Source organism: Malaclemys terrapin, chromosome 13 (assembly GCF_027887155.1).
Source record: "Malaclemys terrapin pileata isolate rMalTer1 chromosome 13, rMalTer1.hap1, whole genome shotgun sequence".
Classification (NCBI taxonomy): domain Eukaryota; kingdom Metazoa; phylum Chordata; order Testudines; family Emydidae; genus Malaclemys; species Malaclemys terrapin.
In genome coordinates, this window is record NC_071517.1 from 46,626,445 (window position 1) to 46,654,361 (window position 27,917).

At 59.1% G+C, this 27,917-nt stretch overlaps 3 protein-coding genes across 9 annotated transcripts in view; 1 reads left to right on the plus strand and 2 right to left on the minus strand.

The window, feature by feature from the left end:
- Window positions 1-4,629, minus strand: part of SYNGAP1 (synaptic Ras GTPase activating protein 1) — a 50,026-nt gene extending 45,397 nt beyond the window's left edge. For all 5 annotated transcript variants that reach the window (XR_008447032.1, XM_054048423.1, XM_054048425.1 and 2 more), the window contains exon 1: window positions 4,420-4,629. Coding sequence is in view for 4 of the 5 variants with exons in the window: in XM_054048423.1 (XP_053904398.1) it covers window positions 4,420-4,441 (22 nt within the window). In the remaining variant the exon portion in view is untranslated. The remainder of the gene's footprint in view (window positions 1-4,419) is intronic.
- Window positions 4,630-16,572: 11,943 nt separating this feature from the next.
- CUTA (cutA divalent cation tolerance homolog) lies at window positions 16,573-18,527 on the plus strand. Of its 2 annotated transcripts, none has more exons than XM_054047192.1 (6): window positions 16,573-16,632; window positions 17,091-17,239; window positions 17,550-17,609; window positions 17,754-17,799; window positions 17,965-18,014; window positions 18,278-18,527. In XM_054047192.1, exons 2-6 carry the CDS (start codon window positions 17,112-17,114, stop codon window positions 18,375-18,377), a joined length of 384 nt encoding a protein of 127 aa, XP_053903167.1. In that variant the 5' UTR covers window positions 16,573-16,632; window positions 17,091-17,111; the 3' UTR covers window positions 18,378-18,527. The 2 variants fall into 2 exon arrangements, with proteins under 2 accessions (XP_053903167.1, XP_053903166.1); XM_054047191.1 differs by lacking the exon at window positions 16,573-16,632 and adding an exon at window positions 16,639-16,850.
- A 204-nt stretch (window positions 18,528-18,731) lies between these two features.
- Window positions 18,732-27,403, minus strand: PHF1 (PHD finger protein 1). Of its 2 annotated transcripts, none has more exons than XM_054047190.1 (15): window positions 27,123-27,403; window positions 25,332-25,535; window positions 25,169-25,250; window positions 24,605-24,700; window positions 24,411-24,520; window positions 23,945-24,093; window positions 22,617-22,712; window positions 22,345-22,413; window positions 22,141-22,264; window positions 21,693-21,760; window positions 21,023-21,169; window positions 20,481-20,616; window positions 20,282-20,385; window positions 20,141-20,200; window positions 18,732-19,690 (listed from the first exon to the last, which is right to left on the minus strand). In XM_054047190.1, the coding sequence occupies exons 2-15, from the start codon at window positions 25,518-25,520 to the stop codon at window positions 19,378-19,380; spliced, it is 1,743 nt and encodes a 580-aa protein (XP_053903165.1). In that variant the 5' UTR covers window positions 25,521-25,535; window positions 27,123-27,403; the 3' UTR covers window positions 18,732-19,377. The 2 variants fall into 2 exon arrangements, with proteins under 2 accessions (XP_053903165.1, XP_053903164.1); XM_054047189.1 differs by lacking the exon at window positions 27,123-27,403 and adding an exon at window positions 26,764-26,985.
- Window positions 27,404-27,917: the final 514 nt, after the last annotated feature.

Sequence of the window (27,917 nt, forward strand, 5' to 3'; positions counted from 1 at the left end):
CACTCCTTAGTGCTTGGTGGGGCTCGGCTCTGGCTGCCATGGCAGGCTCAGCCCTGCTTTGCTCTCATGGCAGGCTCAGTGGAGCGCCCAGGACAGCCTGGGGCACAGCTAGAACTGCCCCATGACCCCAGCCCCCAACCAGCTGGAAGATGGTTGCGCTGTGTGGGGCTGTCAGGCTGCAGAGAGATACAGAGAGTGCTGAATCCATATGATTCCACACAAAGCTGGATATTAGTGATATGCAAATTATATGCAAATATGCAAATACATAATGCTTCCTTGCTTCAACTGACCTGCCTGCAAAAATGCAAATGAGCTCACCACATACTTTGCATAGAATAGCCAAGTAGCCCAAGGACCTAGCCACTCCTAAAAGCTGGTGTCCTTGTTAGCTCCTGGGCACTCCTCCACACTGTGGGGGGGGGGGAAAGAGTCTCACTCAGCACTGGGCCCCCCAGGCCCACATCTCCTGCTCCATCCCCTCAGAATCCCAGCACAGCCCTCTCCCCCTCCCAGCCCTGGCATCGCAGTGTGGGCTGACTGTCCCATCAGATCTGAGTGTGCCTGGAGATCCGTGCTGGGAAGTGACAGCCCAGGAAGCATGTGGGAGGGGGGAGCCTGGCAGAGAGAGAGATAGAAGAGACACCCCTCCCCCTCAAAGATACAGATATGGGCCCTTCCCCTGCCCATCCCCAGACTTAACTGGGGAGAGGATGCCCTACCCCTAAATGGGGAGGGGCCCAGAGTGCCCCCCCAGCACCACCTGCAGCTCACGACACTGCCACGCTCTGGGGATTCAATTCATGCCAGTCCCCCCGCCCAGGATGAGGGGGGAGGAGGGAGCATCCTCCAATGGGGTTACCTAGCAACCGCATCCCACCACCTCCACACATTGAGTGCAGGGAAGAGACTGTGGGGGGTATTTCATCCCAGCATCCCCCAAAGCAGGGGTGAGCCCCCAGCTATTCCAGCCCTGGCCTTCCCAGCAGGGGGCATGGTGGGGAGTAGGGCAGGGTGCTGGCAGGGGGGAGCTCCTGGCTATTCCAGCTCCAGCCTCCCCCAGTAGGGGGCACAGTGGGGAGTAGGGCTGGGCACTGGCTGGGGAGGGGGAGCTCCCAGCTACTCCAGCCCCAGACTCTCCCAGCAGGGGGTGCTGTGGAGAGTGGGGCAGGGCACTGGCTGGGGCAGGGGGGAGCTCCTGGCTATTCCAGTTCCAGCCTCCCCCAGTAGGGGGTGCTGTGGAGAGTGGGGCAGGGCACTGGCTGGGGCAGGGGGGAGCTCCTGGCTATTCCAGTTCCAGCCTCCCCCAGTAGGGGGCACAGTGGGGAGTAGGGCTGGGCACTGGCTGGGGAGGGGGAGCTCCCAGCTACTCCAGACCCAGCCTCTCCCAGCAGGGGGCACTGTGGGGAGCAGGTACGGTGGGGCTGGCACCAGTGAGGGGGGTGCTCATTTTGTGTTTAAAGGCCCTGTTAATCACTGAGCAGAGTGCTATGTTTATTCACGCATTCATATTTCTATTTTGGAGCTATAATAAATTATGAGGCAGTTGGGATGGGAGTCTCCAACTCCGACCAGGGTGTCCCCATTCCTCAGCACAGCGCACACACACACCCCATGTTCTCCTCACCTTTTCCCCAGCCCAGTGCCCCCTGACCTGACCCTGCAGCACAGCACCCCCTGGCACTGCACTGGGGCCAGCACTGACAGAGGGGAGATTGTCCCCTACTCCATTCCTGCAGCACTAGTCATGCTAGCCATGGTGGGCTAATCCTAGCCCTGCCTGGGGTCTCACCTCCCCCCCCCCCGCACTTGGGGGCCAGACACTGGGGCACCACTTTGGTGAGGGTTACGTGTACCTTGGGCACAATAGGGAGAAGTGTTGGGCCATGGGGATCAGACAGAGGATGCGACACTCCCTCGGGCCCAGAGCCCAAGGACATGGGGACAGGAGGAGGGTGTTCGGACCCAGGTGTCCGGACAGCAGGAGTTTTAGGAGCCAGGTGTCAGGGTGCAGAGGGGTTCTGGTGGAACATCCGGACCATACATGTGACGGCACGAGTGGCATGCAAATCCCACCCCCCTGGTGCTTTCTGGGCCAGCTGGGAAAGTGGGTCACACGGGTCTCCTGGGGATTTGCACCAGCCTCACATCAAGGGCCAGAGCCCCCTAAATGGGGCCAATGCCCCGTACCTCAGAGTGGGCCCTGACCGTGAGCAGGGGCACACTCCAGCAGGCCGTGGGCTGGGAACAAGTGTGGGGGAGGAGATGAGCTGCACAGAGCAACCCCCAGGGCCCTCCCTGGATGCTAGGGTCCCAGCAACTAATCTGGATCCAGCCCTAAGAACCCACCAGCCAACACAGGCAGCACTTCCCAACCCTGGCTACAGGCACCATGTGCTGTTCCCACAGCCATCACAGGTCCCCCCCCCTCCTGCCCCCCACAGGCCTGGGAAGTGCACCCACTACCCTCTACTGCTCCCCAAACCCCTAGCTACCCCTACTGCACCCACAGGCCTGGGCAAGGAGCCCCACTACCCCCGAACCCTTAGCTACCCCTATGGCTCCCACAGACCTGGGCAGTGTACCCACTACCCTCTACAGCCCCCCCACCCCCCTTGCTGCCCCTACTGCCCCACAGGTAGTGGGCTCCTTGCCCAGGCCCTCTACTGCCCCCCGATCCCCTTGCTACCCTATTGCCCCCATAGATCTAGACAGTGCACCCACTATCCTCTACTGCCCCCAGACCCCCTTGTTCCCCTCACAGCCCTGAACAATGCCCCCCCCACCCACAGCCCTTGGGCAGTGACCCCCCTGCTACCCTCTACTACCCCCTGACACAGCAGACAACAAGCAAGCTCTCCAGATAACCCCAGCACCTCCTCTGTCTCCCCCCACCCCCAGCTGCTCCCAGGTGTATCAACCCCAAGGTCCACCAGGTAACCCCCCCACACTCTTCCCTCAGAGTCCCCCCGCCCTCTTAATACCTGCCCTGGGTTACCCCCCACTCCACTTCCAATCCCAGACATTCCCTCTCACGGCTTCTTCAGACCCCACAGGCCCTGAGCAGCCTCCCCATACATTCCCCTCCCCAACCCCACTGACCCCTGGGGTAAGCCCACCCACCCAACCACCCTGCAGCCACACCAACCTCTGGGAAACCGCCCCCCACACACATCCCCCTCCCCAACCAAGTCTGACCCTCATACCCCCCAGGCCAGATGATCTCTCCAAGCCCCAAATGACTTCACTGTGAACCCTTCACCATTGTCTCCCCAGAGAACACCCTCATGTTCCCCGCCACTTCCCACCCTCCCCCAACCCCAGAGCCAACTTCCTTTTGCCCTTCCCCACAGACTCCATGAATCCCAGACCCCACAGGTCCCAGGGTACCATCCAGTCTCCCCCACCTCCTGCCACCAACACTGCCATACCCTGTCACCCCCCTGACTTCACTGAGCCCAGAGCACACCCCAATGCTGCCACCTCCTGCCCTAGACAACTGAACCCCAGACTTCACAGGCCCCAGGATACCATCCAGTGCCTCCCATCTCGCCTCCGACTCCCCACTGCCCCACAGGTCCTAGGGCAACCACCAGTGCTCTGTCCTGCCTCCCCACCGACCATGGGGCAGCCCCTTCAGGAGAACCCTTCACTCTCTTGGATGGCCCCTCAAGCATACCCCCTGCCACCCCAAGATGAGCTGGCATCCCTCACTGTTTCCCCAGGCTCCATGTGACCCCTTCATCCCTCATGCTGCATCCAGATGTTCCCCCCCACCCAGTCCTGAGCCCACAAGTCCTAGGTGACCTCCCCCCCAACCAAAGAGCCATCCCCAGTCCTGAGCCTGCAGGCCCTGCATGAACCTCCTGACCCAGTGCTCCCTAGAGCCACAGGCCTCAGATGAGTCCCTTTTATGCCTTTGTTACCTCCCCCAGGCAAACCCCATTCTCCCCCATTGCTCAAACCCCAAAGACCCCAGGACTCCATACACACAATCATCCCCTTCTGCCCCCACAGGCCCCAGTCACCTCCCAGTGCCCCCCACCTGCCCCAGGTGAACCAGAGTCTCCTCCCAGCCAGATGGACACCCCACATCTCCAGCAGAACCCTGACTCTCCAGCCCGCCCCAGGTGACCCCTCCCATTCCTGCCCAAGTTCCAGTGCCCTGTGTTCCAGATATGGTGCCCCACTCCCTCCTTAACCCTGCCTGCCCTGCTCCAGGTGAACCCCTTTTTCCTCTCTGACCCCACAGCCCTCCCCTGCCCCACTCCCAAGCCCAGACCCTGGAAGAACCCTTCAGTGCCCTCCCACCTGCTCTAGGTGAGCCTGCCTGTTCCCCCAGGCCCCCTCAGACTCCAGAACCCATAGGCCCCAGCTGTGCCCCCGCTCAACCCCAGCTGAACCCACCCCATCCTTTACCTCGAAAGGGGACATAGGACATGGTTCCTTCAGCCGCTCGCTAGTCCCTGGCGCTTGTCATGGACGAGTCGAGGGTGGGGGGAGAGAAGCCAACCCAGGAGAAAGTGGTGTGGGGGGAATCCCCAGAGTGGGGAGGAGAAGGAGGGAAAAGGGGTGGGGGGACAAGGACCTCAGAGTGATCCAGGGAAGAGGACTTAAGAGGAACCAGGAGAGCAGGGGTGGTGGGGGATCCGGGAGACAGGGGTGCAGGGGGTGCCAGGGGAGGGGGTGTCAGGGGGAACAGGGGGTCGGGGTGCCAGGGGACTAGGGATAGCAGGGTGAAAGGGGATCAGGGGTGCCAGAGGACTAGGAAGAGTGGGGTGCAAGGGGGTCGGGGGAACAGGGGGTTGGGTGACTGGGGAGAGCGGGGTGCAAGGGGGTCGGGGGAACAGGGGGTCAGGAGAGTGGGGTGCAAGGGGGTTGGGGGACGGCAGAAGCAGCCGGGGCGGTGCTGGATGCAGTAGGAGCGGCCAGGCCTGCGGGGGGGCCGCCTCCCACCCACGCTGCCTGGCTGGGCCCCGCCGGGCCCCCGCAGCCGAGCTCCCCCTCCCCCGCTCGCCGCCGCCGCCGAAGGATGCTGCTGTCGCGGATGCTGGTGCTGAAGCCGCGGCCGCTCCAGCCTCTCACACGGGCCCCGCGCGCTGCCCACTCTTAAAGGCGGCCGCGCGGCAGCTGCAGTGGGGGTGGGCGCCGCGTGCGGCCGACAGAAAAGGGAGCTGTCGCGTCCCCTTTAAACATCGCTCCCCCCACCCCTGAACACACACATCTTAACCCGGGGGTGGGGGCACGTGGGCTTCGGAGCCAGGTTCCGCCGCGTACCGGGAACCGGGCCCCCCAAAGCTGCCAACCAGCTCTATGGCCCCTGCCCCCCCACTCCCCAAACCCGACATCCAGCTCTATGGCCCCTTCCCCCCCCCGAGACTCCTGCCCCCACGAGCCCCCTGCTCCCCAAACCCTGCCCCCAGAGCCGCCATCCAGCTCTATGGCCCCTGCCCCCCCACTCCCCAAACCCGACATCCAGCTCTATGGCCCCTTCCCCCCCCCCCGAGACTCCTGCCCCCACGAGTCCCCTGCTCCCCAAACCCTGCCCCCAGAGCCGCCATCCAGCTCTATGGCCCCTGCCCCCCCACTCCCCAAACCCGACATCCAGCTCTATGGCCCCTGCCCCCCCCCCACTCCCCAAACCCGACATCCAGCTCTATGGCCCCTTCCCCCCCCCGAGACTCCTGCCCCCACGAGCCCCCTGCTCCCCAAACCCTGCCCCCAGAGCCGCCATCCAGCTCTATGGCCCCTGCCCCCAGAGCCGCCATCCAGCTCTATGGCTTGCCCCCCACCTGAGCCCCCTGCTCCCATCCAGCTCTATTGACTCTGCCTGCCCCTGAGCCCCCTGCCTCCATCCAGCTCTATGACCACTGCCCCCCGAGCCCCCTGCCCCTATCCAGCTCTATGCCCCCTGCCCCTATCCATCTCTATGGCCCCTGCCCCAAAAGCCCCCATCCAGATCTATGGGCTCCCCACCAAGACCCCTGCCCCCCAGAGCCCCCAAATCCACAAAGCCGCCATCCAGCTCTATGGCCCCGGCACCCCCGAACCTCCTACCCTCCAAAGTCCCCATCCAGCTCTATGGCCTCTGCCTGCCCTCGAGCCCCCCGCCCCCATCCAATTCTATGGCCTTCCCCCCCCCCGAGACTCCTGCCCCCACGAGCCCCCTGCTCCCCAAACCCTGCCCCCCAGAGCCCCCATCCAGTTCTATGGCCACTGCCCCCAGAACCCCCCGCCCCCATTGAGATCTGTGGCACCTGTCCCCAGTCTAGATCTATGCCCCCCCCCCGGAACACCTGACCCCCCACCATCCAGATCTATGGTTCCTGCCCGCTCTCCAGATCTATGGCCCTGGTCTTCCCCCCAGTGCCTCTTGCCCTTCTACCATCTCCAGCCCTGCTCCCAAGTACTCTGTATTGTTCCCTCTGCCCACCCCACACCAAACCCTGGCCCCTGGTACTGTGCCAAGCCATCCCCACGTCCCCATGTCTGCTGTTCTGAGTAGAGTGCAGCTGCCTTTAATGGAGACACCAGGGTAGGGCAAGTGTGGCAGCAAGTACATGTGAGTGCAGGCTGAGGGTCAGTGTGCAGGGGACTTGTGCATGCAGGGTGAGTGAGTGCGCACAGAGCAACTGTGTATTCAGGAGGAGGCTGAGTGTGTGTGCAGGGTGAATGTGATTAGAGTGGGTGTGAGGGTACATGGATTAGTGTGCCTTGGGTAAGTGTGCATGCAGGCTGAGTGGGAGTGCACATGGGGGAGTGTGACTGCAGGATCTCAGTGCAGGGGACAAGCATGGAAGAGGGTAAGTGTGCACATGGTGAATGGGCCTGTGTGTGGAGCAAGTGTGAGTGTGCATGCAGAATGAGTGCAAATGTGGAGGGTGTGTCCCCCTTGGACAAACACACTCAGGGCTAGTGGGAGTGTGTGTGGGTTGAGAATGATTGTGTGCAAGTTTCCATTAAAAGTGAGTGCACAAATGGAGTGTGTGGAGCAAGTGTGCATGCAGGATGAGTGGGTGTATGAAGAGAGACAGCAAGTGTGTATTTGGGGTGAGTGTGCATGCAGGGTGAGTGTGAAGGGGGCAAATGTTCTTGCAGGGCAAAAGTGAGTGTGCATCTTGGCTTCTCCCTGGGGGGCAGCTGAGCTTCCCCACCCCTGTGAGCTGAGGGGGTGTGACGCCACCCCTCAGTGTGTGGTTGTGTAACAGCCCCCTATTAGTGGGTCAGGAGAAGAACTGTCTCCCTAGGGGGGTGTTTCTAGGGCAGCTCCAGGCTCTTGCAGAGAGAGAGGGTGTGTGTGTGCGCATGCTGGTCTCTGAGTGGGTGCACTTGTATGTGTGCAGGGTAAGTGTGCACGTTTGTGAGCGCATGAGGTGGGGTAGATTATTGTGGAGGAGTTTGCTGTCTGCACAGAGCTGTCTGTGTCCAATACTGGCTTGGCGTGTGGGCACGTTTTAGGGATGTGCATACACAGGGCAGGATTGTGTGTTGGGGTGAAGTATGGTGCATTGGGCTGTGTGTGTTAGGAGATATTAGAGGAGCATATTTTGTGTTGGTGTGTTTGAGTGCATTGGGAGCATATTGCGTTGTGTGATAGGGGATTAGAGTGTGTTGCATATTATTTGTGTGTGTTAGGTCATATTCAGAGTAGTGGGATGTGTGTTAAGGAAGGTGCATTGGGGTGGGTATTGTGTCATATGTTAGGGGCACGGTGTGTATTCAGGGATGTGCATTGTGTGTTAGGCATTAGGGAAATGTTGTGGATTAAGAGAGACCCATCAAGAGAAATTTGGGACCCTGGCATATCATGTTCACTGGGGCCCCACCCTCACTGGGGCAATGCTCTGGAACTACTTGGTATGAAGCCAGTCAGGACTCTGGGGGAGCCTCCTCTCTCTAAGGTGCCACAAGTACTCCTGTTCCTCTCTCTGAGCATACCTTCAACGGGACTGCTATAGGTACCTGCATGGCCCCACAGTATGCCAACATTTTTATGGCTGACTTAGAATAACGCTTCCTCAGCTCTCGTCCCCTAACGCCCCTACTCTACTTGCGCTACATTGATGACATCTTCATCATCTGGACCCATGGAAAAGAAGCCCTTGAGGAATTCCACCAGGATTTCAACAATTTCCACCCCACCATCAACCTCAGCCTGGACCAGTCCACACAAGAGATCCACTTCCTGGACACTACAGTGCATATAAGCGATGGTCACATAAACACCACCCTATACCGGAAACCTACTGACCGTTATTCATAGATTCATAGATTCTGTCCTCCAAAGCAGTTGCAATCCCTCCCAGTTTGGTATCATCCGCAAACTTAATAAGCGTACTTTCTATGCCAATATCTAAGTCGTTGATGAAGATATTGAACAGCGCCGGTCCCAAAACAGACCCATGCGGTACCCCACTCGTTATGCCTTTCCAGCAGGATTGGGAACCATTAATAACAACTCTCTGAGTACGGTTATCCAGCCAGTTATGCACCCACCTTATAGTAGCCCCATCTAAATTGTATTTGTCTAGTTTATCGATAAGAGTATCATGCGAGGACTGGAAGGGACCTCGAGAGGTCATCAAGTCCAGTCCCCTGCCCGCATGGCAGGACCAAATACCGTCTAGACCATCCCTGATAGACATTTATCTAACCTACTCTTAAATATCTCCAGAGATGGAGATTCCATAACCTCCCTAGGCAATTTATTCCAGTGTTTAACCACCCTGACAGTTAGGAACTTTTTCCTAATGTCCAACCTAGACCTCCCTGTGACGAACTGGGCCTGTTCTCACTGTGGTCTGTGAATGCTGACAGGGGAGTGTGACTAGGATGGTCTGCATTGCAGGATGGGATCTGCCCGAGGGCGCATACCTGAGTGTGTAACATGAGAACCCAGGAAGGGGTTGAAGGGGAGGCGACTCCTTAGCCCGGGAAACTGAACAAAGGCTGTGGGAGGGGTCGCTGAAGGCAGAGTGCTGGAAGCAGGCAGGGAGAGAGGGCTGGGGGGCAGAGATGGCTCTGACCTCCCAAGGGGGGCTGGGCTGGGATGCCCGGGGACCCCAAGATGGACCTAACTGAGGGGGTCCCTGTTGTCTATGCCTGCAAGACCTGTCTTGGACTGTATTCCTGTCATCCAAATAAACCTTCTGCTTTACTGGCTGGCTGAGAGTCATGGTGAATCGCAGGAAGCCGGGGGTGCAGGGCCCTGAGTCCCCCAATACTCCGTGACAACTGGTGGCAGCGGTGGGATCTACTGCACCCCGTGGACGGCGCTTCCTGCAGTAAGTGACTGGGGAGCAGTAAAACGAAGGGGGATTGACGGGGACCAGGCGTGCTGAAGAGTGAGAGAGAGACGGTTATTACCCCTGGGAGTGTGTGACCAGCGAGAAGGACTTTTGCAGTAACAGGGTCCCCCGGGGGGATCGCAGCGAGTGGTCCCAGGGGCGGAGGAGTCTGCAGCTCGACCCTGGCAGAGAGGCGGTGACCTCGAGAAGGGCTGGCACACTAGGGGGCCCCCTGGGAACTGTGGGGAGCTGTGAGCACACAGGCCGGTGAGTGGCCAGCAGGAAGATGTATGCCAAGCGGCTTAAGAGCGACCTGGTGGAGCTGTGCAAGCAGAGGCGGCTGCGCATTGGGAGGCTCACCAAAGAACAGCTCATTGCCCAGCTGGAGGCGGAAGATCGCGCGAATGAACTGATCCCTGTGTCTCAGGGAAGCAGCCTGGCAAATGCAGCGCAGGCACCAGTGTCTGTCCCAGCTGGGAGTGGTCAGCCGGCTGCTGAGGGCTTCCCGAGACCCCTCCTTCCTATGCCTAGGGGAAGGGTGGGGAGGAGCCCAGCAAATACCGAGGGCGCCGTGACCCCCCCGGCCAGCAGGGGGTCCCCCCGGCGAAGCTCGCCGGCCAGCAGAGGATCCTCCCGGCGGCGTTCGGCATCCGGGGAGCGGAATTGGCTGGAATGGGAGAAAGAGCTAAAACTGAGGGAGCTGGAGGATCGTGAACAACAGAGACAGCATGAAGAGAGACAGCGTCAGCATGAACGGGAGGAGAAAGAGAGACAGCATCAGCGTGAAGAGAGACAGAGACAGCATGAACTGGAGGAGAAAGAGAGACAGAGACAGGAGAATGAGAGACAGCATCAGCGTGAACTGGAACTGGCGAGACTGAGGGGCAGCGAACCCCCGGCTGCGGTGAGTGAGGGGGGACCCAGGACTGCACGGAGCTTTGATAAGTGCATCATGGCCCCATACAAGGAGGGGGAGGACATGGATGACTTCCTGGAGGCCTTTGAGACGGCCTGCGAGCTGCACCAGGTTGATCCCGCGGACAGACTCCGGGTCCTTACCCCCTTACTGGACCCCAAAGCCGTGGCATTGTACCGCCAACTGGAAGAGGCAGAGAAAGGGGACTACGAGCTATTCAAAAAGGCCCTGCTACGGGAGTTTGGGCTGACTCCTGAGATGTACCGGGAAAGGTTCCGGAATCAGGATAAAACCCCTGAGATCTCATATCTGCAACTAGCCGCCCGCATGGAAGGATACGCCAGCAAGTGGGCTGATGGGGCCCAGACGAAGGAGGACCTGGTCAAACTGCTGGTACTGGAGCAACTGTATGAGCGGTGCCCATCTGACCTGAGGCTGTGGTTGGTGGACAGAAAGCCAGAGAACCCGCGACAGGCAGGCCGGCTGGCCGATGAGTTCGTAAAGAGCCGGTCAGGAGATAAAAGGGAGGAGTCCCAAAGGAGCAATCCCACCACAACGCAGAGAGAGAGTCACCATGGGACCTCCCCGTGGGAAAATACAGAAAAACCCCATCAGAGGGGAACATCCGGCATCAGGACCATCCGACCCACTCAAGGGGACCCATGGGACATGGGCTGCTACCACTGTGGCCAAAAGGGCCACATACGGGCCCAGTGCCCCAGGCTCAGGGACAGACTGAGCAGGCCGAACCCACAGAGGGTTGACTGGGTAGAGACCCAGCCCGGCGAGAGGCAGCATTCCCAGGGAAGGGGGGCTGGCAGAGTACCACCTGCTAAGGAGGGAGGAGAGCCCCAGGCCAGCTTCTCTGGGGGGCCAGATGCTCCGGATTCAAAGTTCTCCGTTTACAGGGTTGGCGCGGGGCTGTCCCTGCGGAGCGAGTGCCTTGTTCCCCTGGAGGTGGAGGGGAAGAAAGTTTATGGTTACTGGGACACGGGCGCAGAGGTGACACTGGCCCGGCCCGAGGTGGTGGCCCCAGATCGGGTGGTGCCCAACACCTTCCTGACCCTGACCGGGGTGGGCGGGACCCCATTCAAGGTTCCCGTAGCGAGGGTACACCTGAAATGGGGGGCCAAGGAGGGCCCCAAGGATGTGGGAGTGCACCACCATTTGCCCACCGAGGTGTTGATGGGGGGGGACCTAGAGGACTGGCCAAGCAGCCCCCAGACCGCCTTAGTTGTGACCCGCGGTCAGAGCCGGCAAGGGGCACTGCCCCCTGGCCTTGGGGGGGGTGCTTTGCCTGAGGCGCGGGACCCTAAGCTGGTGGGGAGGGAACGCCCAGGGACGCGGCTCAGGGAGGCTGCAGCTTCGGACCCAGCGGGCGAGAAAGAGCAGGTGGCCATCCCTGTCCCAGCTGCTGAGTTCCAGGCCGAGTTGCAGAGAGATCCCTCCTTGCGGAAGATAAGGGACCTGGCCGACCTCAATGCGGTACAGACCATGGGACGAGGTGGCCGGAAAAGGTTCCTGTGGGAGAAGGGGTTCCTGTACCGAGAATGGGCTCCCCCAGGGAAAATGGAGTCAGGGGGGATCAGGAGGCAGCTGGTGGTACCCCAGAAGTATCGCCGCCAGCTGCTGTGCCGGGCCCATGACATTCCCCTCGCAGGGCACCAGGGAACCTGGCGTACCCAGCAGAGGCTGCTACGGAGCTTTTACTGGCCTGGGGTCTTTGTTACTGTCCGACAGTACTGCGGATCCTGTGACCCCTGTCAGAGGGGGAGGAAGGCCCGGGACAAGGGGAAAACAGCTTTAGGACCCTTGCCCAGCAATAAGGATCCTTTCCAGAGGGTGGCCAAGGTTAAAAGGGCGGCTCTGAACCAAGAGAGCCCAAAGCACAGACCTCCAGACTGGAGCGCTGGGAGAAGACCACAGCCCAGTTGGAACCCCAGAGGTATGGGGGTGGAAAAAGGGCGCAGGCCGCATAAACCTTCCCACATGCGAACTGCGAGTGCCATCAAGCACCCCCGACCTAAGGGGGGGCGTGAAACTGGAGGGGCCTGGTGTAATTCTCACCAAGGAATGGGAGGGATGCGGGGGCATCCATGGGAACGGGGGTAGGTTCGAACTTCCCCAGGTCACTGGCTAAAGTGACCCTGCTCAGTTCGGTCTCGAAGGGGGGAGAGATGTGACGAACTGGGCCTGTTCTCACTGTGGTCTGTGAATGCTGACAGGGGAGTGTGACTAGGATGGTCTGCATTGCAGGATGGGATCTGCCCGAGGGCGCATACCTGAGTGTGTAACATGAGAACCCAGGAAGGGGTTGAAGGGGAGGCGACTCCTTAGCCCGGGAAACTGAACAAAGGCTGTGGGAGGGGTCGCTGAAGGCAGAGTGCTGGAAGCAGGCAGGGAGAGAGGGCTGGGGGGCAGAGATGGCTCTGACCTCCCAAGGGGGGCTGGGCTGGGATGCCCGGGGACCCCAAGATGGACCTAACTGAGGGGGTCCCTGTTGTCTATGCCTGCAAGACCTGTCTTGGACTGTATTCCTGTCATCCAAATAAACCTTCTGCTTTACTGGCTGGCTGAGAGTCATGGTGAATCGCAGGAAGCCGGGGGTGCAGGGCCCTGAGTCCCCCAATACTCCGTGACACTCCCTTGCTGCAGTTTAAACCCATTGCTTCTGGTTCTATCCTTAGAGGATATACTTAGAGGTTATACTTACTTACACGCCTCCAGCTTTCATCCAGACCACATCACACAATCCATTGTCTACAGCCAAGCTCTAAGATACAACCGCATTTGCTCCAATCCCTCAGACAGAGACAAACACCAACAGGATCTCTACCAAGTGTTCTTAAAAGTACAGTACCCACCTGGTGAAGTGAAGAAACAGATTGACAGAGCCAGAAGGGTACCCAGAAGTCACCTACTACAGGACAGGCCCAACAAAGAAAGTAACAGAACGTCACTAGCCGTCACCTACAGCCCGCAACTAAAACCTCTCCAGCGCATCATCAAGGATCTACAACCTATCCTGAAGGACGATCCCTCACTCTCACAGACCTTGGGAGATAGGCCAGTCCTCACTTACAGACAACCCCCCCAACCTGAAGCAAATACTCACCAGCAACTACACACCACACAACAAAAACACTAACCCAGAAACCTATCCTTGCAACAAAGCCCGTTGCCAACTCCGTCTCCATATCTATTCAAGGGACACCATCATAGGAGCTAACCACATCAGCTACACCAGGGGTTCTCAAACTGGGGGTTGGGACCCCACAGGGGGTCGTGAGGTTATTACATGTGGGGTCACAAGCTGTCGGCCTCCACCCCAAACCCTGCTTTGCCTCCAGCATTTATGATGGTATTAAATATATTTAAAAGTGTTTTTAATTTATAAGGGGGGGGGGTCGCACGCAGAGGCTTGCTATGTGAAAGGGGTCACCAGTACAAAAGTTTGAGAACCATTGAGCTACACCATCAGGGGCTCGTTCACCTGCACATCTACCAATGTGATATATGCCATCATGTGCCAGCAATGCCCCTCTGCCATGTACATTGGCCAAACCGGACAGTCTCTACGCAAAAGAATAAATGGACATAAATCAGACATCAAGAATTATAACATTCAAAAACCAGTAGGAGAACACTTCAATCTCCCTGGACACTCAATAACAGACTTAAAAGGGGCAATTCTTAAACAAAAAAACTTCAAATACAGACTCCAACAAGAAACCGCAGAACTGGAATTAATTTGCAAACTGGACGCCATCAAATTAAGCCTGAATAAAGACTGGGAGTGGATGGGTCACTAAAAAATGTAATTTTCTCCCTGCTGATACTCACACCTTCTTGTCAACTGTTGGAAATAGGCGACATCCGCCTTGATTGCATTGGCCTCGTTAGCACTACAAAAGTAATTTTCCTTCCCTTGATATTCACCCCCTTCTTGTCAACTGTTGAGAATAGGCCACTTCCACCTTAATTGAATTGGCCTCGTTAGCACTGACCCCCCACTTGGTAAGGCAACTCACATCTTTTCATGTGCTGTAATATTTATACTGCTTACTGTATTTTTCACTCCATGCATCTGATGAAGTGGGTTTTAGCCCATGAAAGCTTATGCCCAAATAAATTTGTTAGTCTCTAAGATGCCACAAGGACTCCTCGTTGTTTTCTCTGAGCATGTCTCCAGGGCAAGAAGCTTACACAGCTTTGACCTTCCTGGGTCTGACCTCAGAGCATTCAGCATCCCCTGCCCCTCCGTGCTCTTCCCACAGCGAGTCCACCCGGGCGGGGCTCTTGGGGGAGCCAGAGGGTCCTGCACCCCAGCTCCACAGTCAGCAGTGACTCTCAGCCATCCGGTAAAACAGAAGGTTTATTAGTCGACAGGATCACAGTGTAGAACAGAACTTGTCAGCAGAGAAATAAGTGACTTTCAGCCAAGTCCATCTTGGTGGGAGGGGAGCCCAGAGCCAGAGCTCTGGTCCTCCCGCTGCGCCCCAAGCCAGCCGAGACTGACTCACTTCCAGCTGCCTGGCCCCGCTCCTCCTCCGGCCTTTGTCTCGCATCCCCCTCTCCTGGGTCTCAGGTTACGAAGGGGTGGCCATAGCATCCATGCAGGAGCAACTGCTGCAAAAGTCACACAAGCTTATTCCCACCACCTAGACATAATAGACAGGGAAACTGAGGCACACACAGCATTCGTGCAAAACAGTAAGACTCACATAGGCTTACATACAACATAACAAGGGCGAATCTCCCCTATGTAACATCCCAGTTACAGATGGGTTTTTTTGGGTGGGCCTCCTGAGCTCAGGCCCTGGTACAATTGTTCCTCCCCCAGCCCCTGTTTGGATGTGTCCTTTGGTGATTTAGGGGGCACTAGGGTTGTGTTGTGTACTAGGAGTGTCTGTGTTTGGATGGGTATGTTGCTAATGAGCCCTAGACTCATCCCCCTGCAGCAGCTCATTCTGGCCCCTCACCCTGATGCTGGGGGCAGGCCGTGCCCGGACACAGGGGTTCCCGTTCCCATCCCAGCTCCAAGCAGCCTCTGGGGAGGGGCAGACCCTGGGCACTGTTAACCACAAACCTGTGGGATGTGGCCTGGTGCCCCATAAGGAGATGCTATGGGGATGAGCTTACCCTGCCACAAGTCCTTCCCAAAATGTAACAGCTTGGACCCCTATCAAGGAGAGCTGGAGCACTGGCAGGGTGTGTCTCTGGAGTGCTGAGGGGGTGGGGGTGCTAGATCTGGTGTGAGGGGCAGGGATCAGGACTTCCCAGGGCTGGGGTGCTGGATGTGGTGTCAGGGGAAGTAGCATTATAGCAAGGGGATGGGGTCAGGAACCTGGAGACTGTCCCAGTTTGGTTTGGAGTGGGATCTAGTGGGATGGATAGAGTAGGGTGGGCTTGGATCCAGGACAAGTGGAACAGCAGCTGGACCTGGGTCACTGCTCTCTCTCCACTTAGCAATGGCCCAGCTGGGAGTTCCCTGATCACTTAAGCATCCAGCCCCTGGAACTGAGAGGAAAAACTATTTAATTAGGGAATAGTGAGAGGGCTGCATGTCCGGATTGAGGGACACTGACAGAGCTGGGGGGAGGGGTGCAGGACTGGGTAGCAGGAGGCTGTGGGTCAGGAGTGAGGGGCACTGGCAGAGCTGCAGCAGGAGGGAACCCAGGGTTTGGGAGAGCAGGGGTCTGCAGTCAGGATTGAGGAGCACTGGGGGAGCTATTGAGGGAGCCCAGGGCTGGGAGAACAGGGGGATGCAGTCAGGATTGAGGGGCACTGGGGGAGCTATTGAGGGAGCCCAGGGCTGGGAGAGCAGGGGTCTGCAGTCAGGATTGAGGGGCACTGGGGGAGCTATTGAGGGAGCCCAGGGCTGGGAGAGCAGGGGTCTGCAGTCAGGATTGAGGGGCACTGGGAGAGCTATCAGGGGAACCCAGGGCTGGGAGAGCAGGGGTCTGCAGTCAGGATTGAGGGGCACTGGGAGAGCTATTGAGGGAGCCCAGGGCTGGGAGAGCAGGGGTCTGCAGTCAGGATTGAGGAGCACTGGGGGAGCTATTGAGGGAGCCCAGGGGGATGCTGGGAGAACAGGGGGTTGCAGTCAGGATTGAGGGGCACTGGGGGAGCTATTGAGGGAGCCCAGGGCTGGGAGAGCAGGGGGCTGCAGTCAGGATTGAGGGGCACTGGGGGAGAACAAGGGGATGCTGGGAGAACAGGGGGAAGCAGTTGGGATTAAGAGACCCCGTCCGGGGACGGATCCTCCCTGATGCTATAGGAGAGCGGAGGCACATGGTGAGGGGGGCGGGACATAGTCGCGTGACTCAAGGGGGCGGGTTTGCGGCAGCAGCATGCTGCTGTCCTGGGTCACGTGAAGGGGGAGGGGCGGGTCCAGCACCGATTGCAGCAGCAGAGCCGCGCGGGCAGGTAGGAGGTGCAGCCTGGGTTCGCGCCAGCGCAGTGCCCCGCTGCCCCAGGCCTTGCGGGGGCTGCTCTCCCCTCGCAGGGCGGCCTGGCCCTAGGGGAGCGGGGCAGGGGAGCCGGCTCAGTTGGCTGTTTGCCCTTGCAGGGCTGGTCCCAGTCCCTTGGGCGGAGTCCCGCAGGGGCGGTAGCAGCGACACGCGCCGATGAAAGCTGCCTGCTACGTGAGTAAAAGCCTGACTGCTGCCGACCACCTATGGGGCTATGCCTCGCCCGGCGCTGAGATGCATCCGCCTCTCGGGGGGTTCAGCGGCTGTCTACACTGGCGACGCAGTAACACACCTCCTAGTGCCAACCTGGGGCCAGTACTGACTGCGAGGGGAGGGTGCCCTCAGCGAGACCCCCACCCAAGTCCCTGCAGTCCCCCAGGTCTGGCCCTTACTCTCACTGTCTCTTGGCCATAGGTGCTGTTGCTGTCCCTGTTGATGGTGCTACTGCTCCGAACCGTGTATCAGCGTCTCTTCTCCATGGCGGCTGAAGCCTATACCCCAGGGAGCCTGTCAGCTGCCTTCGTCACCTGCCCCAATGAAAAAGTGGGCAAGGAGATTGCAAGGTGGAGCTGGGCTCTATCCCCGGCTCTGGGAGGGAAGTGGGGGCTGGTGGGTTAGAGCAGGGGGGCTGGGAGCCAGGACTCCTGGGTTCTCTCCCCAGCTCTGGGAGGGGAGTGGGGGCTGGTGGGTTAGAGCAGGGGGCTGGGAGCCAGGACTCCTGGGTTCTATCCCAACTCTGGGGGGGGAGTGGGGGCTGGTGGGTTAGAGCAGGGGGGTGGGAGCCAGGACTCCTGGGTTCTATCCCAACTCTGGGGTGGGAGTGGGGGACTTTTGAGCATGGAGGACACTGATATGTATTTTTGTCCTGAGCAGGGTGATGGTAGAGAAGCACCTGGCTGCCTGTGTCAACATCATGCCTCAGATCACATCCATGTGAGTGCAGGAGCCAAGTCCCCGGGCTCTATGGTCACTGCATTGGGCCTGGAATTGGGATGGGGGAGTGGCCTGGCCTTGCTGACTGGGGCAGGCTTTCTCTGTGTATCCCTCTCACCAGCTCCCCCTGCTGGTTTCTTTCAGATACGAGTGGAAGGGGAAGATCGAAGAGGACAGGGAGGTGCTGTTGGTGAGGGATCATGTGGGGAGGGTCTCTGTGGGATGGGGCATAAATCCCCTGCCTGTGTAGGCAATGGGGAGGCTCTAGAACCCCGGGCTCCGCCCTGCATGTTGGGGGGGGGGGGAGGAGCAGCTAATGGAAACCCCCCACCTTTCACCATCTGTCTCTCCCCAGATGATCAAAACCCGGAGTTCCCGGATCCCAGCGCTGACCGATTTTGTCCGGTCAGTCCATTGTCCTTCTGTCTCCTTCTCCACCCTGTGGGAGCCTGCTGGTGGGGATGGGCCTAGGGAATTTTTGGGGTGGGGGGGGTGGAGTCTCGAGAGAAGGCTGAGTGTGTGTGGCAGGAGGGTTGCTGGGGGCGGGGAGAGGACATGAGTCTCTGGGGGGGTGGGGGTGGCAGGGGCAGAGTGGTGAGTCCCTGGGGGGAGTTACTGGGGAATCCTTGCCTGCTCCACCCCCTCTGACTTCCCCCATCTCCCTACAGGTCGGTGCACCCATACGAAGTAGCAGAGGTGATTGCACTTCCCATCCAGCAGGGAAACGCACCATATCTGCAGTGGGTTGGGGAGACTGTGCCAGAGTGAGACCCCATACCCCACAGCAGGGGACCATCTGCCCCTACCCTGCTTCAATCCCCCTGTACGGAGACACCACAGGAACAGGACTCACCCCATGGAATTTTTTTTTTTTGCGGGGCGGGGGGAACCTGCAGCCAATAAACTGCCCCCAACGCACCAAGGTTGGCTCCTCATTCACAGCACGCACATCCCTGGTGTACGGGGGGAGCAAGATGGCGCCTGCGAGCCAGGACTCCTGGGTTCCTTTCTGGCTCGGGGGGGGGCATGGAGGTGTGGGGGTGGAGGCTGGCCTCCTGGGTTTTAGCCCTTCCTGCGCCACAGCAGCCGGTGGTGCCCTCCCTCTAATGACCAGACTGAGTCTGCAGCAAGCTTTTTATTGCAGGTGTCAGTTTGTACAGTCAGAATGGCGATGGTGACCACAGCATCAGCACACAGGGATGGGGGAGAGGGCACAGCTGGCCTGGGGGGAGGGGAACATATGCCGTCTGTACAGCAGGTTACAAGCAGGATGGATGACTGTGCTGGGGGGCACCCCTCTCCTCCCAGGCCTTGGGGAGCTGCCACCTCCCATTCCTGTGCCCCCATTCTGCCTTGGACAGCCCCATTGTGGCAGGGTGCCCCAAGCTCTGTCCTCCCCCCCCATTGCACTTCATTAAATAGAATTTTTACAGAATAATAAAAATGCAACAAGAAAATAAACCCTTTGAATACAATGAAGCATTTGCCCGGTGGGAGTGGGGAATGCCCCCCACCATCCACCCTAGGGCCCTTCTTTGAGCAGGACTAGGCAATTCCTGCCTTATATCCAAGCTGAGGGTGAGAGCCCCCCCCCTCCCCCAGTACAATCCCCACTGCTGTCAGAGAGGGACAAATCCCTGACACTGCACTCTGTCCTGGGAGTTGCACTTGCTCAGTGTGTATGTGGGCGGGGGGGGGAGAGAAGAAAGGCTGACAACTCTCTGCAGCCCCAATAGAGGGGGTGTATCTCTGGCACTTCCCCTCCCCCTCAGAACATGCCCCCTCCACCCCATTCCACCAGGTATTGGACAGTGCCATCGAGGGTGACCCTGCGGGCCAGGATGCGGACAGCCTCCCCACGAGCCAGGCGCCCCATGGCTCCAAAGTAGCTGCTGCTGGTGGGGGCAGGGCCCGGGCACAGAGCGCTGGAGGAGGAAGGGGAGGCCAGGGTCTCAGCCTGGTGCTTGGTGCTGGGGGCTGGGTAGTTTGCGTGGGGCAGTGGAGTGTGGGTAGGGGGATGCTCAGGGCTCTCGCTCTCTGGTGCAGGTGCTTCGCGGGGGTCCGGGCTGGCAGTGGTGCTCCTGTTATAAAACAAGGTGGATCAGGGGAGCCTGCACCATGAAATGCTTCTCCCCCCCTCCCCCCCAGTCCCAGCCCAGGGCCTGCTCCAGAAAGTACCTGCAAAGCCCTAACGTTGGGTGGAGCTTCCCCCATCCTGGCCCGAACCAGTTTTAGAACTCCTTTCCCTCCCAGCCAGAATCAATTCTGGAATGGTCCCTCTCTGCCCTCAGCCTGCTCTAGAACCACTTAACAACCCAGTCTGCCGTAGAGAAAACAGCCCTCGTTCTAGAATGTCCCATTCCTTGCTTTAGAGTAGATACCATCCCTTGGGGGCCTGCCCTAGAAACTGGCCTCTGAGCTGCCTCTAGGAGAGAGGGGCTGCTCTACCGAAAGTGTACTTGTCCCACTGCATCACAGGCTCCGGAGAAGGTAATGCCCTGGGACCTGCCCCTGTCCCTGCCTCCCCTCACCTCAGGGTCCGGGCAGTGTTGGCGGATGGGTGGAAGGAGGCAAACATCCTGATGGGAGCACTGTGGGCAAGAAAGAATGAGAAATGGGGTGAATGGAGGGCTGGGCAAGGCGGCACCCCCACCCTGCTGGTCCCTCCTCACCTCTCCAGGCAGCGGGCGTCAGTGCGGCGGAAGTTGTAGGTGCTGGAGGTGCCGCTGTAGCCACAGTATGTCTGGCTAGCACTGACGGGGGTCTCCACCACCTCCTGCAAGGATGGACAATCAGTGGGGTGCCCTGGGAGGGTCCCCAAAGCACAGGGCGGAGGGGGCTCCTGGGGCAATGCGGGAGGCTGTGGCATACCTGGGTGAGGGCTCTGTCCAGCTGCCACTTCTCCCTGCTGCTCCTCAGCTCCATGGTGTCTGTGGGTTCTGGGGGGACCTTGCGCCTCCGTGGCCTCCGGCGCCCTGCCCCACTGCTGCCCTGCCCTGAAAGGAAGCTGTAAGAGACCCTCCTTATCTGCACAGCACGCAGGGGGCCGCGCCTGCTCCACTGGGAGCCCAAGGGGGCTGGGTCAGTGACCCCTGATAGGAACGGGAGGCAAGGTAGAAAGACCTGCCCAGGCCCTGTGCCCCCTCCTGACAATACTGTATCTGCTGCTGCGGACCTAACCTGGTCCCCACAGAACTTCCCCAGGGGGAATGCGGGGAGGGAGCTCCCAATGTCCTCTCCCTCAGTCCCCCATCACATCACCTCAGTGGTGTCCCTGCACTCCCACCCACCATGCCCTCTCCCCTGTATCTCCACCCCTATGCTGCCCTTTTCACCCTAACCCCTTGCTGGAGCCCTGGGATGGTGGCTGAATGTGTGGGGCAGGAGGAGTTGGGACAGCTGAGGCTGCTCACCTGCTGTCAGTAAGTGGGGGCTGCCCCTGGGGTTGCTGAGCCGTGGAGCCACCATGGCCCCCAGGGCACTGAGGTGCAGGAGGTGGCACTCGTATGTGGAGCCCAAAGAGACCCTTCCGCTTCTTGATCTCCTTCCCTGAAATAAACCTGGAGAAGAAGAGAGACCAGACTCAGATCTGCAGGGCAAACAGCTCCCAGGCAAAAGCATCAGTAGCGGCAATGCAGGGGTGTCCAAGAGCCTGCATGACTGAGCGGGTGTGAGAGCCCGTGAAGACAAGTGTAGTTTCAGGTGGGTGCGAGGGCGTGGCAGAGTGTGCATCAGCTAGCGTGGTTCCAGGTGGGTGGAAGTGTGCGGAGGGGCATGCAAGAGCTGGTGCAACTGGGAGTGGGTGCGAGGACATGGTGGAGCATGTGAGGGCCATTGTGTGTGTGAGGGGGCAATGCAATTCAGTGAGGGTGCAAGGGAGTGGCAGCACATGCAAGGGCTGCCGTGGGTCCAGGTGGATGCCAGGGCATGGCAGAGTGTGATTCAGCGTGGGTGCGAGGACGTGGCAGCACGTGTGAGGGCCAATGTAGTTCCAGGTGAGCGAGAGGCAGTGGCGGAGCATGGCAGGCGTGTGGAAGCAGGGGCTACATAGGCAGAGCAGAGTGTTACAAAAGCTCCTCCCACCTGTCTTTGTGGCTGCTCAGGGCACTCAGCAATTGGCTGTACCGATCCCTCTTGGGTGTATCCGAGAGCTGCAAGGACCAAATGAGAATGGATGAGGGATCAGTGAGGGCCATGGTCCAGAGACCCTCCATTGCCTCCTGACTTCTCCACTTCTCCCACAGCATATCCACCCAGCCAGCTCCCAGCCAACCCTTGGAGTCCCTCCCACCCCATTCCACCCTCTCCCTGGGTACCTCTCACCCAGGTCCCCAACCTTCCTCTCTCTCCCTTCTCTCCCACTCCTTGCTCATCTCTCTACCCCAGCCCTGTCCCCGTCCCCTTCCCCCTGCTCCCCATTCCTGCAGCCCCATTCCCCACCACTTCCCCCTGCTCCTTCTAGCCCTGTTTCCTCTCCCCCCACCCCTCATAGTCCACTCTCCCTGCAGCCCCCTTCCCACACCCAGCCCACCTCTCCTAGCAGCAGGTTGTCCCAGTTCTCGCTGGCAAACGGCAGAATCTCCCGCTCAAAGTCAAAGTATTTCTTTTTGCAGCAGATGCTAAGGTGATAGAGAATGAGATGGGCCACGTCCACCCTGTGGGGAGAGGGGGAAGGGTCAGTGCTGGCATGGTGGGGACATGTACTGGAGATGTGGAGGGGGGGAACCAGACTCACCATCTCAGGGGAAGTCTCCGTACGCTCTCAGGGCCCCCAGTGCAGACACAGCACTCGAAGACATAAAATCTGGAAGAGACCCGAGGTGTGTGAGGGGAGAATTAATCCTGGATCTCAGGGACCTCTCCCCGCATGTGCCCGCACCTGTCTGTGTAGGGGAGTGAGAGGATCTTGCCTCCCCACCCCTGAATCTCCCTCTTGTCCCCTCACCTATATCCACAGGTAGTGGGGTGGATCTCACTTCCCTCCCCAGTCCCTCCATGCCCCCTCACCTGTCTCCATAAAGCAGTGGCTTGCTCAGACACTGGGTACATGCCTCATGGAACCACTGGGCACAGCTGCAGCACTGCAACATCTTCAGGTTCCACCTGGGGGAGAGAGGGAGGCTGAGTGAGCACATGACTGAGGGGCAGCCTGCCAGGGGCCCAGCACCCTCCCAACTGGAGAGAGAAAGGAGTTCACCTGGGGCATTTGCTGACCCACTCCAGGCACCACCCAGCTCTAGAAATGCACTCCTCTCCACCCCATGAGCAGCTCCAGAAACCAGGGCTTTGGAACAGAGCCCAGAGCTGGAGCAGCTCCGGAGCAGCGGAGCTGCAGGTTTTTGCCTGGAGCTGGAGTGGAGCCGGAGAACAGCTCCAAAACCCTGCCAGAAACCTACCTTCTAGTCCAGAAACCCCATCTCATCCAGCCTAGAAAAATCTCTCTCCCTTGGTGCAAACTGCTGTAGAAACCTCCCCCTCCACCACACAACTCACTGCAGAAACTTCATCCCAGTCTACAGCCACTCAATCTGGAACTTGTACTGGAAAAATCTCATGCTGGAAGCTGTTTGGGGAATTTGTTTTACAAGGACCATCCAGCCTGGCTGGAGAAAAGAGCCTACCCCAACACAAGCTGCTTCAGGGACCTGTGAAAACCTGACCTGACTTTATAAACACTGTGCTACTCCCATGCCAGAAAAATCCAATTCCAGAAAGCACTCCAGACTCTTTTCTAGAAACTGTATCTAACTTCAGAACCCAATCTAGAAACCCACTAGTTCAGAGCTCACTTCAGTACCATCCTCCCAAACCAGAACTGGTCATAGAAAAAAGTTCCTCACATATTTAACCCCCACTCCCCACCATGGACTTTGCTGTGGAGACCTCATTCAACCACAAGACCACTTCTAGAAACCATGCTCCTTGTTCTGAGCTAGCTCTAGAAATCTCTGGCTCCAACACCTGCTCTCGAAATTGACCTCCCTGTGTGAAGCCTGCTCTAGAAACCTCTTCCAATTCCAGAACCTCCTCCCAGTCCAAAGCTAGCTCTAGAAATCCAAATCCAAATGGTCTTGCTGGAGCTAGATAGAACTCCTGCTAATTTATCTCTGAAGTTAGAAATCCCTTTGGGGCAGAAGCAGTGGGTAGGTGTTACCTGCTCTATCAGGATCCAAATTGAGGGGCCTAGTTGCAATCTAGATCTGAAATGCTGCTGCTCAAAACGCCCACTTTGGCAGGAACAGGAACATTCCTGATTCCTGCTCTTCGTCACAAAGAAGCAGATGCAAGGGCAAGTGCTGACCTCAGGAATCTGCAAGACCAGAAGGGGAACTTACTCTCCAGGGCCTCCACAGTAGCAGTAACACTGCTGCCGATTGGTCAGGTGTGCAGGATCCCACTCCAGAGCCTTGAACTGATAGGGCAGCACCAGCTTCATGCTCAACATGGCCTTGGCATAGGGGCCTTTCTTGAGCGCACCACCCCTCTGCAAATGAGAGAACAGAGAGAGGGCGTGTGAGACAGGCTGGACACAAATCAAACAGATCCATCCACAGAAGGACAGGAATTGGGAGGGTGGGGGGCCTTGAATCAGAGGGATGCACCTGCTGGGGGGAAGGGGACTCATGAGGGGATGGGAATGAGAGAGGCTAACCTGCTGGGGGGAGCGGGAGCTGGGGGGGGACACTTGCTATGTGGGGGACAATAGGAATCAGGACACCCCACCCCCTTTTTATCAAAGGCATCACTGGGGACACAAGGGGATGATGTCTGGCCTCCCACAGCTGCCAGTCCCGTGCTCACCTTGGTGGCCACAGCGAAGACACACTGCCGGCACATCCATGCACCAAGTACCCCAGCCCCATCGCTGCTCGCATCCAGCACTCTGGGCAGGTGGCACTCCTGGTGGTAGGCTGCAAGGGGAGACAGCTGGTGAGAGAGGAGAAAGGGGGTCCCAAGATGGCCAGAGGATGGCAGAGGAGGGGAGCACCACTTACTGTGCCCACATTTCTCACACCGCACCAACTGGTTCTCTGGGCTCACGGACTCCGAGTAACATACGCAGCAGATCTGCTCCTCACCGGGCACGGCGGCTGTGGGAGAGAATGGAACCTGCCCAATTAATACCTTGCTGGGGGCAGCCCAAGGTTGGGATAGCAGGGGGCTGCAGGTCAGGACTGAGGGGCACCAGCAGAGCTGTGCATATGGAGAAAGCATAGGTCTGGGATAGCAGGGTCTGAGGGCTGTGAGTGAGGGGCACTGGCAAAGCTGTGGGTGGGAAGCCCAGGCCTAGGACAGAAGGAGGCTGTGAATCAGGATTGAGGAGTACCGGTAGAGCTGTGTGTGGAGGGAGCCCAGGGCTGGGGTAGTAAGGGGAGGAGCAGTGGGTTGGGAATAAGAGGCATCAGCAGACCTGAGAGGGCTGTGGGTCAAGACTATGGGGCACTGGCAGAGCTGCGGGGGGTGAGAGCCATGGGACTGTGGGCTTGGAGTGAGGGGCATGGTGGCAGAGCTGGGGCTGTGGGCTGAGAGCGAGACTACATCAGGACTCCAGTGCTCACCAGGGTTAATGTCCTTCCAGAGCACCAGGAACTGGGAATTGTCCTCAAACTGCACCAGGCAAACCTGCCGTGAAGCATCCACCTGCCAGAGGAGAGAGGGGTGAGTGAGTGCAGGGACAGTCAGAGGAGGCGGCCCTAGTGTGTGTGTGTGGGCTTCACTCACCTTCTTGATGGTACCCAGATAGAGAAGGCCATCGGTCCAGCGGGCCAGCACATCCTGCCCCTCCCAGAAGCGGGGCCGGCTGGGAGCCGCAGAAGGGACCGGGGCAGCTGGGCGTTTCCAGGGGCCGGAGGTCAGGCGGGAGCTCGTGCGTGTCACCCGGGAAGTCTGAGCAGGTAGCTCGCTCGCCATCACATTGTGACCAATCTGCCATGTGAGGGGAGAGGGTCAGTCACCTGCCAGAGCTCAGGACAGAACCCAGGATTCTTCATTCCCAGCAACTGCATCCACTCCTGTGGGGTTCCTTTACATAGCAAGGGGGCATATTCTGAGTGAGAGGAGGGTCATAGATCTGGGGAGCTAGCCTTGGATTTGGGGTACCATTTATTAGGGGGTCTTCCAGAGTGAGGAATGTCTCAGAACCAGGGGTCATTTCTTGGAGGGAGATCAGAACTAGGGAGGGATTCTCTAGGGGTGTCTCAGACCTAAGGGGCCTGATCTGGGGTGTCCCAAATTCAGGGGCCCCTCTCTGTGGTATCTCAGATCTGGTGGACCGAACACTACGGTGTCTGGGATCCTGGTTTGTCCTCTCTGGGAGGATCTGGGGATGTTTCAGATTCAGGGGACCTGCTCTGGGATCTGACAGTTTCTCAGATCTGAGGAGCCCAGTCTTGTGGGTCTGAAATTCAGGGGGTCCATACCGAAGTGTCTGGGATCCAGGAATGTCTTGGAGGTGGGGTACCCTCTCTGGGCGATCTAGAATCTGGGAGTGTCCCAGATTCAGGAGGGACTCTCCGGGGATGTCTGGGATCTGGGGGTATCTTCAATTTGGGGGGCATCTTTGGGGAGTCTGGGGGTGTCCCAGGTTCAGGGGGCACTGTCTTGGGGGTCTTGGATTTGGGAGGGGTCTCTCAGGAGGATCTGAAATTTGGGGTGTTCCAGATTTGGGGGGGCTCTCTGGGGGGATTCTGTGACCTTGGGGGTGTCTTGGATTCAAGAGACCCTCTCTGGGAGGTAAAAATATCTTGGATTTGGGGGGTCTCAGTGGGGGGCTTAGATTTGGGGAGGATCTGGGGGCCCTCTCAGGGATGGTTCTGGGGCAGTCTCTGATTCAGGGGCCCCTGGGATCTGAGAGTGTCCTGGATTCGGGGCCCCTCTCTGGAGTGTCTCAGATTAGGGGGCTTTCTCTGAGGTGAGTCTGGGATCTGGAGGTGCCTCAGATTCAGGAGGGCCCTCTGGGGTGGGTCTGGGATATGGTTTCGCTCAGACTGAGGGCATCTCAGTTGTGGGAGCTCTCAGATGTGGCAAGAAGGAAGTCTGATTTGGGGGTGTCTCCTTTTGGGAGGATGGAGGGGCTCTCTGTAGCTGGGCAGCCCATCTCTCTCCCCTGCGTGGGGGAGGGGGTGCTCCCTCCCTCAGCCTCTCCTGCCCTTACCAGGTCTCCGAGTCTCCTGTGAGGGTGGGGGCCGGCTCTCTCCCCTCCCCAGTCTGGGGAGGGGGGGGCTTCTCAGGGCTGAGGAGGCTGCCCCGGCCCTCAGGGGCTAAAGAGCAGGCCCCTCTGCGGCTCCATCCTAGAGCTGAGCCCAGTGACGCAGCAGCAGCAGCCGCCAGAGCAGGGAGGAACGAGGGGGGATGCGGAGAGACGCTGGGGGAGGGGACCCCCCTAACGCCCCCCTCCTGGCGCTGCCTGCAGAGCAGGCCCTCGGCACCCCCCTCAGGACCCCCCCTCCCCCGGATCTGCACTGACAGTGGAGCACAGCACTAGACAGCTAGGGGGGGCGGGGGATCTTCCACCTCTTACGATCCCAATTCCCTGCGCCAGCCAGGGTGGGATCACGTCCAGCTTCACCTACAGGAGCCAGGCCCTGGACTCCTTTCCCAGCGCCCTGAGCCAGCCAGTCCCCACCCTGGGCCAGAGCGGAAATGACGCCCCATAGAGGGGAAAGGCCCCATGTCTCCTTCTGCAACCAGCCCTGGGGTCACTCCTGTCTCCTTCCCTCCCCACTGCCCCCTCCAATGATCCCATTCTGCCCCCCTCCGTAACTTTGTGCATCCTCTTCCCTGCCCTGTCATCCCCTTCAGCAACCCTCTGCCCTGCCCTGCTGTTAACTGCCCTCCAGCTGCCTCTTTCCCTTCTCCAGGCCCCTTCCCTCCAGGATCCACCCTCTCCTCTGTCATTCCTGCCCCCAGCCCCTGCCCCACCCTCTACTTCTCCCCTTCTGCCCCCTCCACATTACTCTCCAATGCCCCTTGCTCCTGCCTCTCCCCCCATCCTGTCAGCCTTACTCCTGCCCCTCCCGTCCCTTCAACTACCTCTTTCACCCCTCCCCTTCTCCCCCCACCCTGTCATCACTACTCTTATCCCTCCCCCATTGCCCCTTTCACCCCTACTCCTGCCCTCCCTCCGCCCTGTCAGCCCTTCTCCTGTCCCTCCCCCACTGCCCATCACCCCTACTCCTGCCCCACCCCTGTCACCCCTATTCCTGCCTCTCCCCTTCTCCCACCCACCCTGTCACCCCAACTCCTGCCCCTTCCCCACTGCCCCTGCCATCCCTACTCCTGCCCCTCTCCCTTCCCCATCAGCCTTAC